The sequence below is a fragment of the Parasteatoda tepidariorum genome, chromosome 2 (genome assembly GCF_982258835.1).
Source record: "Parasteatoda tepidariorum strain Cologne lab strain chromosome 2, Ptep-v5.0, whole genome shotgun sequence".
NCBI lineage: Eukaryota > Metazoa > Arthropoda > Arachnida > Araneae > Theridiidae > Parasteatoda > Parasteatoda tepidariorum.
In genome coordinates this window covers 70,330,613-70,345,566 of record NC_141756.1, presented here as the reverse complement: position 1 = coordinate 70,345,566, position 14,954 = coordinate 70,330,613, and the positions used below count along the sequence as shown (strand labels likewise).

Genomic DNA, 14,954 nt, shown 5'->3' with positions numbered 1-14,954 from the left:
GTGGAGGGACTCCTCGCACTATTTTTTTTTCTATTTACTTTAACACATTGAACATTTTAAATCATTTTCCTATAAAAATTTTAATTTTAATGATGCTGAGAGATGAGAGTTCATTTCTAGTACTATGAATTGCGTCAATCAAATATTAATTACGTGGTGAAGCATAACACGTTAAATAAATAAATGTAAACAGTTAAGACATGCCAAGGCACGTAATTTATATAAAAAAGGGTTTAATAAAAAATAAAACAAAACTAGAAAGAACGAAAAATTCAAGAATAACTTTTTATCGAGAGACAAAAAAGAGTTTTTTTTTCTCTGATATTCTGAGAGAAAAAAATGTGATGTATGACTTTTTCAAAAATTTTAGTAAAAACGGTTTTGAAAAGAAAAAAAGTTACAAGCTCTTTTTTGCAGTATTTGTATTGATTATTGATAATCTATTTGATCAATAAGTCAATATTCCTTTGCATTTATTCATGCAATAATAGGCGATTTTTTTACTTTTTATTAAGTACTAGAGCTCTTTTTAGAATAAAAAGTAAACAAGAAACTTTCAGACTAATTTTAAAAAATGATTTTTGTATCCAGAAGAATTAGTTGCGTAATCAAACTATGCTATTTTGAGATAATTAAGGGTCTCATATTGCGTAAATTAACTAGTTCAAACCATTCTAAAATTTATTTTAGACATTGATCAAGCATTAAATCTCATATAAAACAGTTTTTTAATTAATTTTTAAGGAAAAATATTCAATCATAGCTATTTTTATCTGCAGAAAAATTCGTGATTGAGTGAAATTCTTTCAAAAATATACAAAACTACTTATAATTTCTAAATTTTTATCATTATTGCGTTTATAAAAATATTAAAAATGTTCTTAAATTATGAAACGTAAATTGTTTTAACAAAGCTGTTTTCCAGTAAAACATTGTGCAAAGATTACTAGGCACATATAGGCCTTGGTTTTTATGAACTATATTTGATTAACATCGAACAATTTGACTTCTACAAAGCAATCATGATTATATTTTAAGTTATACTTTACATACTGACAGTCATTTTGACTACATATTTTCTTTTCTTTATTGTAATTTTGGAGAAAAACAAGTCGCAAATAGCATTTTCATAACACGTCTATTCAGGATTTAAAAACCTTTAAAATGATGTTGATGAAAAATTGCTTTCACCATTACGCTTGCACTTAATTTATCGAAAAACAGACTAAAGGCTTAACTGTTAATTTAAATAAAATTATAAGATGGTAATCAAACTGTTCACTGTGAGAAAAACAGTTTATTAACTGCTTTCAGCTAGTACGGTTAAGCAGCCAAAATTTTATCGCACCAACTAAGCTCACCTAATGAAGCCACTTAGATCCTTGCAACTGCTTACATTCAAGAGGTCAAATCTGTCATTCTCATAACCAATAGAATGTGTCCTGCGCTCTCCACTGCCCATTACCCAACTAAAAGTCTAGCTTCTATGTCAAGTCATTTAAACTGTTTTGAAACCGTGCTAGTTGTAAATGGTAAAAAGAAACTATATAGTTTTGTATGCATGCTTTTATAACCATACTAGTTGCAAACGGTTTCAAAACCGCAAAAGTAAAAAATGTTCTTTACCATAAACTTAACGGTTAATCGGATGGGCAGACTGCTACCGGTTATTTTACCATAATTTTAGAATGAAAATTCTGGCAGTGTAGCAGCTAAATTTTATCTCCAATCGAAATTCGTCAAATGTTTTTATTTAGTAACAAAAAATATGTTATTTATATATTAGAAAAAAAAATTGAAGCTTTCATTGGTAAACAGACACCATAAGATCGCAAAAAGACACAGGTTAAACACAATATAAGTGTTTTGATAAGTTAACGTATATTTTTCAAATTTTTTCGGTGTTAATAATTTTATAAAATATTCATGTTGATGTAAGCAAACAGCCACAATTCATCTCTCACGCTAAATTTATACATGTGTAGTATAAGAGTATCAGAATGTGTAGTATAAGAGTGTAATATAAGAGTGTAATATAAGAGTATCAGAATGCGTAGTATAAGAGTGTAGTATAAGAGTATCAGAATGTGTAGTATAAGAGTGTAGTATAAGAGTATCAAAATGTGTAGTATAAGAGTGTAGTATAGGAGTATCAGAATGTGTAGTATAAGAGTGTAGTATAAGAGTGTAGTATAAGAGTATCAGAATGTGTAGTATAAGAGCATCAGAAAAGAGTTCCTGACAAGCAGGAAAAAATGCAATTTTATGTAGATTGCTGAAATAGGATTTTAGAAGAGTTTATTTAAAGTATCTAAAAAATATCTTGAAATATCTTTAACTCTCAAATTGATAAAAACAGTTATGCAATAGTACAAATGAAAAATAAAATTGATGCTTAAATGAAAACAATTTTTAATTGATATAATATATGTTTGGAACATATTTTACATAAGGTTTAACAAAAAAAAATTCGAAGTTAACAATCTTAACATACCAAATTGTATTAAATAATACTTTGCTAATGTCTCATAGAAGATTATAAAGGAATGATGATTTTCATTATTAGTGTTAAGTGCATTGGTTTATGCATCTCTCATGCGCTTTAACTTTTTCGCAAATCGAACTCTGGTGTCCCTTTTATATATATATTTTTCCTGACGCTCTAATTAAAAGCAAAATTATTTTTTGGTATTTGCTAATTTTGAAAAACAGTCTAATAGTTCCTAAAAAATCTTTTAGCTTATCGGAATTTAATTTTTACTAAAATATAAAATCCAATCAAATTGTCTGCAAAAAAGAATTCCTTCAGATTTAAAAGTCAATTAATTTTTGATTTCGTAAATTAAAGAAATTTCAGTGATGAATATATGTTTTTCTTAGATCTAAATAAGGCAAAACAAGTGCGAACGCGAAAATACAATTTGTTTGTAAGCACAGAAGATTTTACATTCAACTCATTCAACACCGATGTTTTATAATGTATTTTATATCCATAAATTATTAAAATGTGAAATTTAATATTTTTCACTTGTTTTGACCGAAATTAAGACAAAATAATGAAAAAAAGTATCAAAAAAATCTTTAATAAAAATTATGCGTCAAAGGTTTAACTTCATCAGAAGCTCTTCTCTGCCTCTACTACTTCTGGAACTTCTTATGACTAAAATCTCCTAAGCCGCATGGCAATATTTTCATTACTTCCTCATTAAATGATTATGATACGATAAATTATTTTAGAAAGCTCTCGGTTTACTCAATCTATAAAAATGTAGAGACTTTGTATAGAAATGAGTTGCGAATTCAGTATTAGTGTTATCTTCTATTTGAATAAATTCTACTTGAGTTGTTTTGTAAATTAAAAATAAGCCAGATTTAGCGAGAAAAAGCATTGTTTCGTAAGACTAATGAAAAATTGTGTAAATAGGCTGTGATAGCCTCATTAATACTCAAGGCTACGTTTGCCGAGATAAATTGAAATATATATATATATATATATATATATATATATATATATATATATATATATATATATATATATATATATATATATATATATATATATATATATATATATATATATATATATATATATATATATATATATATATATATATATACAGTCCAGTCACATTAATGTGATCACCTGTCAAAAGCCAGAATAACTACCTTTGGCAGAGCGGACCGCTACGAGACGTGCAGGAAGAAAGTCAATTAGGTTTCTGAAAGTGTTCACTGGGATGTTGAGCCATGCCGACTCCAGTGCCGTGGCCAGCTGCGCTAGATTACGCGGTTGAGGATCCATAGCACGAACAACCCGATCGAGGTGGCCCCCCAGATTCTCGATTGGGTTTAAATCCGGTGAGTTTGCCGGCCAGGGGAGTACGGTAAGCGCATTGACAAAACATACCATAGGTTGTAAAGGGGTTGGCGAAAATTTCTATTGGCGTTAAGGGAGCGGTCTCGCAAATCGCCAAACAGCTGCGTGCTTATGTTTTTGTTTTGTTTTCGGTATCACGTAACATTCAACAAGTTAGCTATGGACGCGACGTTTCTTTCTATCGCTGAAGCGGATCTTCCAAGCAAATTCTCAAATATCATCACCAAAAATGATGGTAAAATGATGGAAATCCGCTCTTCCATCAAATCATACGCTGACATCCAAGCTTGGATTGACACATTCAGCATTAATACCTGCACATCGTGGATTACACGAAGATCTCGTCCAACTGAGACAAGAAAGCTTATTTGCAGGTACGTGTTTTTTAACTGTGCTATAATTTTTCTATACATATTTGAATAATTTGTTACTAAATTATGCTTTTCTTATTCTCTTAGAAAAGACTATGTGTGCCACCACAGCAGTCGTAATAAACGTAACCCAGCTTTTAGAAAGACAAAAGATTGCGAGTGCACTGCTTGCATTTATATAGCCATCAAGCAAACAACTGCAAATACAAAAAGAAAGGATAAATTTGTGAAGGTAAATTAATATTAATTTATTCATTATTTCTGATTTAATATCAAATTTTGCTTTAAATGAAATATAAAGCGTATTTTTTTTTTCGTTATGGCGTCGACATTATCTTTTTTATCTGTTAATTAATTATGTTTATAAGCGTTCTTTAAAGGGTCGTAATAAAACTAAAATAAAGAAAAATTATGCATTGTTACTTTCATAGCCAATTCTATATTTTCATAACTTTCATTTAATGTATTTCGAATAATGAACTTTTTTTCCTACTCACCCTCTAATTAAAATTAATAATTTCACAATAACTTTTAATCCTTAATAATGAAATGGTTATTATAATAAAATTTGTTTACTTAAAAGATTTACATTTTTTTATTGTTTAGCAAAGACTGTTTCCAATTCTATATTCATTAATTAAAATTAATGGTTTTGCTCGATAACCATTTACAATTTTTTTTAAAATTTTATTTAATTTTCAGTTATTATTTTCAGTTACTTTAAATATTTTTCGACGTAGAGATTATTTAGCAATAATGCGAAAAGCTGAAATTTATAATTGTATAGATTTATAAATGTTTAAGAGAATTTTTAACAGCCATTTTGTACTAATTATTTTAGTTGAAATATTCATTATACACAATTTTATAATAATAATCGTAAAATTCATTGAACAATTGAGTATTACATTTTAAAATGCAAGTAGAATTCAATAATTATTTAATTTCCTTTTTACGGTAGATAAGTAAGTTTGTCATAAAGTATTACATGATACGAGAATATTAAGCGAATACTTTATAATAAAAGAACAATTTATGTTTTAAACTTTGGAAAAGAAAAAAAAAATTTTTCTCCTCACATTGGTGTTAGCGTTTAGAGAGTTTTTAATCTAAAAAGCTAGGTTTTAATCTAGAAATAGATTTTTGCAGCAAGAACTCTTAAATTTCTAATCAAACTTTCCTTTAATATAATTTTGTGTTAATAACCATTAATAATAATATAAATAACCATTAAAATAATTAAATTAAAAATGTCCCATTATAGTGAATTAACTGTTTACGCAATCAGATAAAAAAAAATTTTTTTCATCATTTACAAACGGAGGGAAAATGTCTTTTGCAGCTTAAAAGTGAAGAGAAAAATAAAGTAGAGTTTAAATTTATAAATTTCGCACAACCCTAAGAAAGTTGAAGTAATCGAAATTTGAAAAGAAAAAATTCAATACTGTTGTAGAAAGAAAGGCAAGAAATAGGGGAAACTTCGAGCTTATACTGTGAAAACAGTAAAGTGACAATAATTTATACACTTTTAGGAGTAGGGCGGCTGAAAGTTCCTGCCTGCTGGAAAAGGTTGAAGGGGGAGGGGACCAAAAAGTAACCCCATGTTCTTTGAAATTAGAATTATGCCGCGCTTCCTGCTTCCGATTTATTAATATATTAAGACGCGTGTGTTAAAGTAGAAAAATTTTATTTTACTTTGACTCTTTCTGTATTATGATATTGGTTGGTAAGGTTAGAATACATATTATATATATATATATATATATATATATATATATATATATATATATATATATATATATATATATATATATATATATAAAATGTAGAACGAAACGAACTTTTATAATTGTAAATTGTTTAAGTTAAGAGAATACGCGGATCTAAAACAGTTGATTATGCATTATTAATCAAATAATATTAACCATCATGTAGCTTGTTGATGACAGTTAAATACAGTACTTTTTCAATGTCCTTAGCCTGTGAATTTGTTTCTGGAAAGAGTTTTTTTCTTTTTTTTTTATCGAATTATTTAAACTAAAAGTATAGTAAGCTTTAATAAGAAATTCATATTATTTTCGACTCCTTTTTAAATAAGACATTTTGTAACGATACTGTTTCCATGAGAGCAAATATTATGAGTTATATTTCTTTGACAGCAAATTTAAAATATTTAAAATTTCTTACAATAAATATTTCAAGACGAGAATGATCTCTTTTTTTCATATCTTTGGCAATTCTTCTAATTTACGGATAATGAGAAATTTGAAACAAACAATATTAAGATTATTTACTCGTTTGTCTGATTTTAATAATGTACTGCAAATTCTAAAGGTATTTAATGTTGGAAATTCTTAGAGAATTATTTTAATATTTTAGGCTCAACGAAGATGCCATGAGAAATTTGGCACGTCCAGATTACTTATAAATAGAATCAGGAAAAGGATCGATGTGGTGAAAACTCGAAGTGCATGGGACTCTTTTCTAAGTACAGCTGGTGCTTACATTTCCAAAACCTCCAGAGGTAAAATTAAAGTTCAACCTTCGTCAATAAGCCGTAGAAGAGTCGGAGTTACTAGGGGCAGCAAGAGGATACCCTCTGGGCGTCCACCTGTTCGTGAACAGCACTCAAAGAAAAAGAAATCTCGCTGAAAATGTGAGAAAAAATCAAAGTAGTGCTACATCGCATTAGAAAATATTAATTATCTTTCACTTTATATATATTTTTGTTGATGTAATGAAATTCCGAGATCAGTGGATCGGAGAAAGACATGTTTATTAGAACACAGAGAGTTACACAGTTGGAACATACATTGGGAAAGTGGAAATAGGAAAGAACATCTGATAAACAAAGTTACTGGTATTTATAGCCATCTTGGGCTCAAAAGTTAACTGCCAATCAGAACAGTCTGATAACTATAACATGCGGACGTAGAAGAAAACTGCTTCAGAAAAGTGCGATTACAGTTTTTCCTCAACACTCGCCCTTAATCGCACAATACATAAATGCAATTAATATATAGCATTATAAAGAGGCAAAATATCTGACAGTCTTACTCTAGGCAAAGATTTTGTTAACATATCAGCAATCTGAAAATTAGTTGGTATTGTAACGATTTCGTTACTTGTTCAGGCTGAACTAAAACTCTTATAAAAAACAAACAAAACTTTTGATAAAGTTTTCTGGGTAAATTTTATATGTACAAGGTTGTATTACAATTATATACACCGTTATTTACAATTATCATCACTTCTACCGAACACAAAATTATATAATAAAAAGTTCTCAAATCGAGACGGCACAAGGTCCGCTCATGATGCTTCGTCTCACCAGACTCCCTGTCGCCTCTGTTACAGAGTCCAGTCTTTCTCCTCTTTTTGCAGGTGCAGCGAGTTCTTAGAATTTCGTGGGGAGACACCGGATGCCAGAGGGGAATGTACTCGGGGTCAGCTGTCCAAGATGTTACAGACAAACACACTTAAAACGATTTTGTGAATTTCGGGAGCAAAATCGCTAAAAAATAATAGTTAGACAACAAAGGCAGCTTAATCACTTTACTAGAGGCCATAAAGAAAAGTCTAACTAAATAACACTAATAGATTGCATTAATTTTAAGAAAAGACATCAATTTACAACTTAAACAATAATTATGAAAATGAAAGGAAAAATCTCTTTTTTTTCTTCCCTTTTTAATGATTGAACAAAAAATACAACATAAATTTTATACAAACAAAAAATTTATACAAAATTTAATAACACAACAAAAAAATAAAAAATCATTAAGATTATTCTATTCTACTGAGACAGTCAGCATGCTTTATATCCTTTCCTGGTCTGTGAATCACAGTATAATTAAAAGGTTGTAAGGCTAATGCCCACCTCATCAAACGAGGATTGTTTCCAGCATTTGTTTTCAGCCATACGAGAGGATTATGGTCAGTTTCTATTATAAACTTTTGTCTGTCCAAGTAGTGTCTTAATTTCTTGATTGCGAAAATTATTCCTGCACATTCTTTCTCCGTCGTGCTGAACCGTTTTTCTGGCTCGGAAAATTTTCGGCTAAGATAAGGAACAGGGTGCTCTTCATTATTCGCCCCCCTCTGTGCCATAATTACTCCGATACCTTTGTCAGAGGCGTCAGTTTGAATGACAAACTCTTTTGAATAATTTGAGGCGTACAATACTGGTTTTTTCGTTAATCTACCCTTCAATTCAGAAAACGCTTCTTCTAATTCCATTCAATAGCTTCCTTTCTAGTTTTTCCTTTCAGTGCTCTAGTGAAAGGTTCGACAATACAAGCATAATTTTTAATGTAACGAGCATAGTAACCTGTCATGCCTAGAAACCGACGAATCTCCGTTTTATTTTTAGGGGGAGGGAAATCTATAACTGCTTGTATTTTAGCTTCCGCTGGCGTTCGGAAACCTCCTCCAACTATATGTCCAAGATATTTCACGCTACGCTGAGCGAATTTACATTTTTAGGGCTTTATTTTGAGCTTGGCATCTGTGATTCGGTTTAAAATTATATCAACATGCTTTAAATGTTCCTCCCAGGTATCAGAAAAAATCGCCATATCGTCTAAGTAAGGCACGCAAAAATTTTCGCATCCTTTTAAAAGTAGAGCCATAAATTTAGAAAATTTATAAGGTGCTGTCATAAGGCCAAAAGGCATAACTAAAGGTAAGTAACAACCAAATGTTGTAACGAACGCTGCTAATTTTTGAGCCCTGGGGGTCAGTGGAATTTGCCAATAACCTTTCGTTAGGTCAATTAGAGTTATGAACTTTGCTGAGGCCACTAATTCCACTCTCTCTTCAATATTTGGTAAGGGGAAATATTCTGCCCGAGTAATCGAGTTCAGTTTCCTGTAATCGATACAAGGACGGGGATCTCGACCAGGGGCTTCTACTAAAATCATAGGAGATGTGTAGTCAGATTCTCCGATTTCAATAATTTTTAACTCCAACATACGTTTTATTTCTGATTTTAATATTTCAGTCTGCCTGGGTGATGTCCTATATGGTTTTGATCTTACGGGCTGGTTACCTATTAATTCTATATCGTGTTCGATTAAATCAGTTTTCCCTGGGTCATTCGAAAAAACATCTTTGTGCACCATTAGTAATTTCTTTAACTGTTCGATTTGTACAGGAGTGCACTTTTCCATTAACTCACTATCTCTAATGATTTCGTCAAAATCGTAAATATTAGAATCAGCTATTGGGTATGAAATTTCCAAATCTGTGTCATTCATTTTAAAATCGAAATTTTCACAAATTAATACATTTATTATATCAACGCGTTTATGATAGGGTTTTAATAGATTTACATGATAGATTTGTGATTTTTTCAGTTTTTCCTGGCATTTTTACAATATAATTAGTGTCCGAAAGTTGGCTTTCTATAATTCCAGGACCTATCCAATTTACGGATAACTTATTTGGTTTAGCTGCCGCAATTACAAGAACTTCATCTCCTGGTTTAAATTTCTTCTTCACCGAACCTCGGTCGTACCAGCGTTTCCTTTTTTCTTGCATATCCGACATGCGTTCAGCGGCGAGATCATGACATCTCTTACGAGATCGAAAATGTACTCAGTTACGACAGTTTCCTCTTCTTCTGGGTCAGCCCACTGTTCAAATAAGAGTGCTTCTGGAGTTGTTAAATTTTTACCGTGAACTAATTCGGCAGGACTAAACCCGGTTGATTCATGTGTACGCAAAGCTAACAATGCTGCAGGTAAGTTCTTTTCTCCGTACACAGAACCTTTAATAATCGTTTTAACAGATCGCTCTACCGGATTTGATTCGGGATGTCGCACAGAACTGTGGACAACTTTTATCCCAAACTTTTCAAGAAAAGTGGATGTAAGGTTACTTGTGAAGCTTGTTCCTAAATCACTTTGAATTTCTTTTGGGAATCCGATTCTACTAAAAACTGTTAGAAGAGCATCAATAACTGTTTCCGATGTTATATCAGTGATTGGTATGGCTTCCGGATATTTTGATGCCATACATATTGCTGTTAAAAGATAACGGTTGTTTCTTTCTGTTACAGGCAAAGGCCCAACAATGTCTATATTAATCTTAGAAAAAATCTCTTTAATTATTGGCACCAGTTTCAGAGGAGCCTTTTTCTTTTCCCTCGCTTTACCAACTCGCTGACACGGATCGCAACTACGAACAAATTCTTCCACCTCCTTAATTATATTAGGCCAAAAATAATAACGTAAAATCTTATCTTTGGTTTTAGTTGCTCCCAGGTGAGCTCCGATATCTTCATGACATAATTTTAATATTTTAATTCGATATTTACTCGGTATCACTAATTGTTTTCGGATCATACCTCTGTGATCTATTGACCGCCTAAACAATAATTGTTTCTCTATAAAAAATTCTGCATTCTCTTTGTTATCTTCACTTGCCTTCTCCCATGCCCTTTTTAAACTGTCATCACCTTTTTGTTGAATGCGAAAAGTGTCCGAATTCACTCCCGCTAATTCAAAAATCTCGTTCTTTTCTGCAGGTGATAATTGAATATTTTCCTCCTCCACTTTTCTCTGGACAAGGCGGGGGGAAAGGGTATCCTCATTTTCTTCCAAGTTTGTTACCCCCTGATCAACCTTTTTCTCTTCTACCTCCCTTCTCTGGGGGGTTGACGATTCTATCCTCTCCCGGAATTCTATCTCTTTAACTACATTTTCTTTTTCTTTCTGGGCAGGGGTCAACCCTATTTTCGTCTCCCCTGATTTATCGTTTTTCTGAGATCGAGTGGTCTGTCTAGTAACCACAGCGTTCACTTTCTCAGGCTGCCTCTTTACTATTTCAATAAGCTCATGAGTTTGATTTCCCAGCAAATAATGCTTCATCTCTACTTCGCTATCCACTATAGCTGCTTTCGTGCGGATTGCGCCGACATCTTTTATAACGAGTTCAATATTTGCCAGAGGCAGGCATCGAAACGAGTTTTCAAGCGGTTGCTTCACCCATATAACTTCACCATTTAACTGATCGGGTTTTATAAATTTATTCGAAGTTAAATCGATGCTTGATCCCGAATCGCGTAAAACGGTCATTTCTGTACCGTTCACAATTGCTTCACTTAAATAGGGGGCAAAAGATGGTCCGAACTCATTTGTTTCGAGTTTATTGATTCTTTCGAATTTGTTTTTCCTCAATTCCGGGCACTGAGGCCTAAGGTGATCCGTAGATTTGCACTCGTAACATGCGGGTTTGCGCCGTTCTTCAAAGAATTTAGTTCTATTTTCTCTTGAATCTAGATAGCTTCTATCCCTCCAATTTAATTCTTTATCTCTTTGATCTTTAGATTCAGGCCGATTTTTTTCTACTTCTCTAGGTTTTTCATTGCATTTTTTTATGGGACTTTTATGAGTTATATTTTTGCGTAATGGTTTTCTAACGGCTTCATATTCATCAAGTTTATTAGCTAGAGATTCTGGGTCAATAAACTTTACCCAGGAATCTATTAGACCCTCTTTAATTTCTCCGGGGACTCGCCTTTTGATTTGATCTGTTATCATAAGTTTTTTCAGGGCTTCAAAATCCGTAATTTGAACACCCTCCAACCAACCTTCGAGGTAACTCCGTAATTCGAATGTTAAATCCTTCCACAACGCTCCGGGGCGCCTCTGATGTTTAATGAATTTTGTTCTAAATGCCTCGGGGCTTAGTTTGAACCTATCTAGTAGCAATTTTTTTACATATTCAAAGTCATCAGCCCTTTCTTCGGGCTCCCTAATGATGATTTCGGCTATTTCAACTGGCAATAATGCCAAAAGTTGAGTAACCCAATCTCCTTCATCTATTTGTGCCTTTTTAGCTTGTCGCTGAAACAAGGTAAGAAATAATGCCATATCCGATTTATCCGGGTCAAATTTCTGCATGACGGATTTTAAGGAAATGCCCTTCGAATTTTCGCTGTTTGCTGATGAAACACTGCGACTATCCGCTGCATGTTCAATTTTGAGTTTTTCTAACTCATGCTCTCTGAGAGCTGCCATTTCGGCCAATCTCTTCTCTTCAGCTTCATTCTTTAATCTTTCCTCACTAATTAGTTTTATTTGCGCGAGCGCGATAGTTTTATCAAAATCGGGAGAACTCTCTATCTTTCTAATAATATCTATAATTCTATCAGCAGCCGTCAAATCTATCCCAAACTCATACGCAAGTATTTTTAAGTCCGGTTTGCGATAATTTCCTAACTCCGACATTTTTAGAAATTTACCTTACGATAATACACAACAAGTACCTTCTTAACAATAATTCAATACAATATGTAATAATGCAATATTTTTACAATAATACAAAATAAAAATTTCAAAAATATTAACTCAAGTAAATTCCGAAAAAAATTAAGACACATTTTTTTTTCTCAATAATGCACTTATTAAATAATATAATAAAATTTTGAGCCTTAACTCCTTTAATGTAACTGGTTCTTCACAGAAATAAACATATACACCTTAATTTTATAAGCATCTATCATTAACTCACTCTCAATAATAAAAATTTAACTACATAACCCTTTTAATATTGTAATTAGATGCATTAACTAGATTCACAAAATTTGTTATAATCTTTATTTTAAGAATTTGTAAAATTCCATACTATAGTTTAAAATTTATTTTCTATTTGAGCGAAAATTATATTATTTCTCAAAGGGATTTTAAAACATCTATGTAAATTTATTGCACAATTTGCCATATAATTTTTGCAAAAATTTTAGCATAAATTAAAACAGTTTTAATAATTTTAATACTAGCTTACAAAAATTATTTAAAAGCCTCTAGAAGATAATTAAGATTACCTTCTTATCTATTCGTTAGATAAAACGTCTCCTCTAATTTATTTCCTTAATGTCGAAGTAGCACTCCAGATCATCAGCTTATAGTTACAACTATGGCATCCACTTATGGGTTTGGACAGGTTGCAATGGACAAGGCCTATAGCAGTGGACAGGACGTCCCTTCTTCAGAACCTCAGCTATGGTTTTCCACCGGACCTTCCTTCCAATAGACAAGCAATGGACAATGGACAGTTCCAATCAATGAAAGTTCCTTAGCAATGGACAGTTGCAATCAATGAAAGTTCCTTAGCCATAGACAGTTGCAATCACTGGACAGCAATCAATGAAAGTTCCTTATCAATGGACAGGTTGTCCCTTCAATTAATTACAAATCGTGTAAGCTGGACAGATGAGTCCGTTATTTTCAAAGAAAGTTCACTGGACAACAAGGCGTCCTTCTGTGTTCGGTGTGAGCACGTATCACCGCTGCCACCATTTAAATATATATATATATATATAAGAGTATATAAGCTGTAACGATTTCGTTACTTGTTCAGGCTGAACTAAAACTCTTATAAAAAACAAACAAAACTTTTGATAAAGTTTTCTGGGTAAATTTTATATGTACAAGGTTGTATTACAATTATATACACCGTTATTTACAATTATCATCACTTCTACCGAACACAAAATTATATAATAAAAAGTTCTCAAATCGAGACGGCACAAGGTCCGCTCATGATGCTTCGTCTCACCAGACTCCCTGTCGCCTCTGTTACAGAGTCCAGTCTTTCTCCTCTTTTTGCAGGTGCATCGAGTTCTTAGAATTTCGTGGGGAGACACCGGATGCCAGAGGGGAATGTACTCGGGGTCAGCTGTCCAAGATGTTACAGTATATAACTAACTTTAATATCATTCTCAGTAATAGCATTTCGAATGTATTTCAATTTGATATCGATATGTTTTAGCCTGCCATGAGAATTTTCATTGGTTACACATTTAATACAAGATTGATTATCTTCGAAAATGATAATATTATCAACCTTAATAATTTCATTTATAAAGTTTGTCAGTGGTAATAAATCTTGAACACCTTTGCATAAAGCAAGTACTTCTGCCTCTGTTGAAGAAAGAGCTATACAATTTTGTTTATTACAACGCCACAAAATAGGATTATTACAATACATTATTACATAACCAGTTATAGATTTTCTGTCTTTTGGATTTGATACCCAATCTGCATCAACATACATAGATAAATTAGATTCTTTTGTAATGTTTCTTTTATACTCAATTTTAAAAGCTTGAGTTCCCTTCAAATATCTCAACAATTTCTTTAAAGCACACCAAGCTACATCAGTAGGATTTTTTTGAATTTGACTAAGACAATTAACTGCAAATAAAACATCAGGTCTAGAAACATATGCTAAGTATAATAAAGAACCAATTAATTCTCGATATGGACCTACAAATTTATCTCCTTTCATAAAACTAGCAGATGTAGATTTGGGTTCAATTGGTAGAGAGCAAGGATTGCACTCAGACATGTTAAATTTATCTAGCAATTTTACTATATATGATTCTTGATTTAACAACATTCCATTAGAAGTTAATACAATATGGATACCTAAGAATTCAGACATTTTTCCTGATTTAGACATTCTAAATTCATTAGATATTAAAGAAATAATAGTGTTTACTTCAGTATCATTCGATCCCGCAATTAAGAGATCATCCACATACAAAGCTATCAAAATTCTCCCATTACCAGAATTTCTTTCAAATATGCATGGTTCATTAACAAATTGTTTGAAATTTAATTTCAGAATAAAATCAAGAAATCTTTTAAACCATTGGCGAGGTGATTGTTTTAAGCCATACAAACTCTTATTAAGCT

The 14,954-nt window shown here is 31.8% G+C and overlaps 1 protein-coding gene and 1 pseudogene across 1 annotated transcript; both read right to left on the bottom strand.

Moving 5' to 3' along the window:
- Nucleotides 1-9,746: 9,746 nt before the first annotated feature.
- On the bottom strand, nucleotides 9,747-12,482 carry LOC147815840 (uncharacterized). The gene has a single exon (XM_087156611.1). The coding sequence runs from the start codon at nucleotides 12,480-12,482 to the stop codon at nucleotides 9,747-9,749; it is 2,736 nt and encodes a 911-aa protein (XP_087012737.1).
- A 1,462-nt stretch (nucleotides 12,483-13,944) lies between these two features.
- On the bottom strand, nucleotides 13,945-14,604 carry LOC147815839 (uncharacterized; annotated as a pseudogene).
- Nucleotides 14,605-14,954: the final 350 nt, after the last annotated feature.

Coding starts and splice junctions, on each gene's coding strand:
- LOC147815840 (XM_087156611.1), bottom strand. CDS start 12,482: ATGTCGGAGTTAGGAAATTATCGCAAACCGGACTTAAAAATACTTGCG.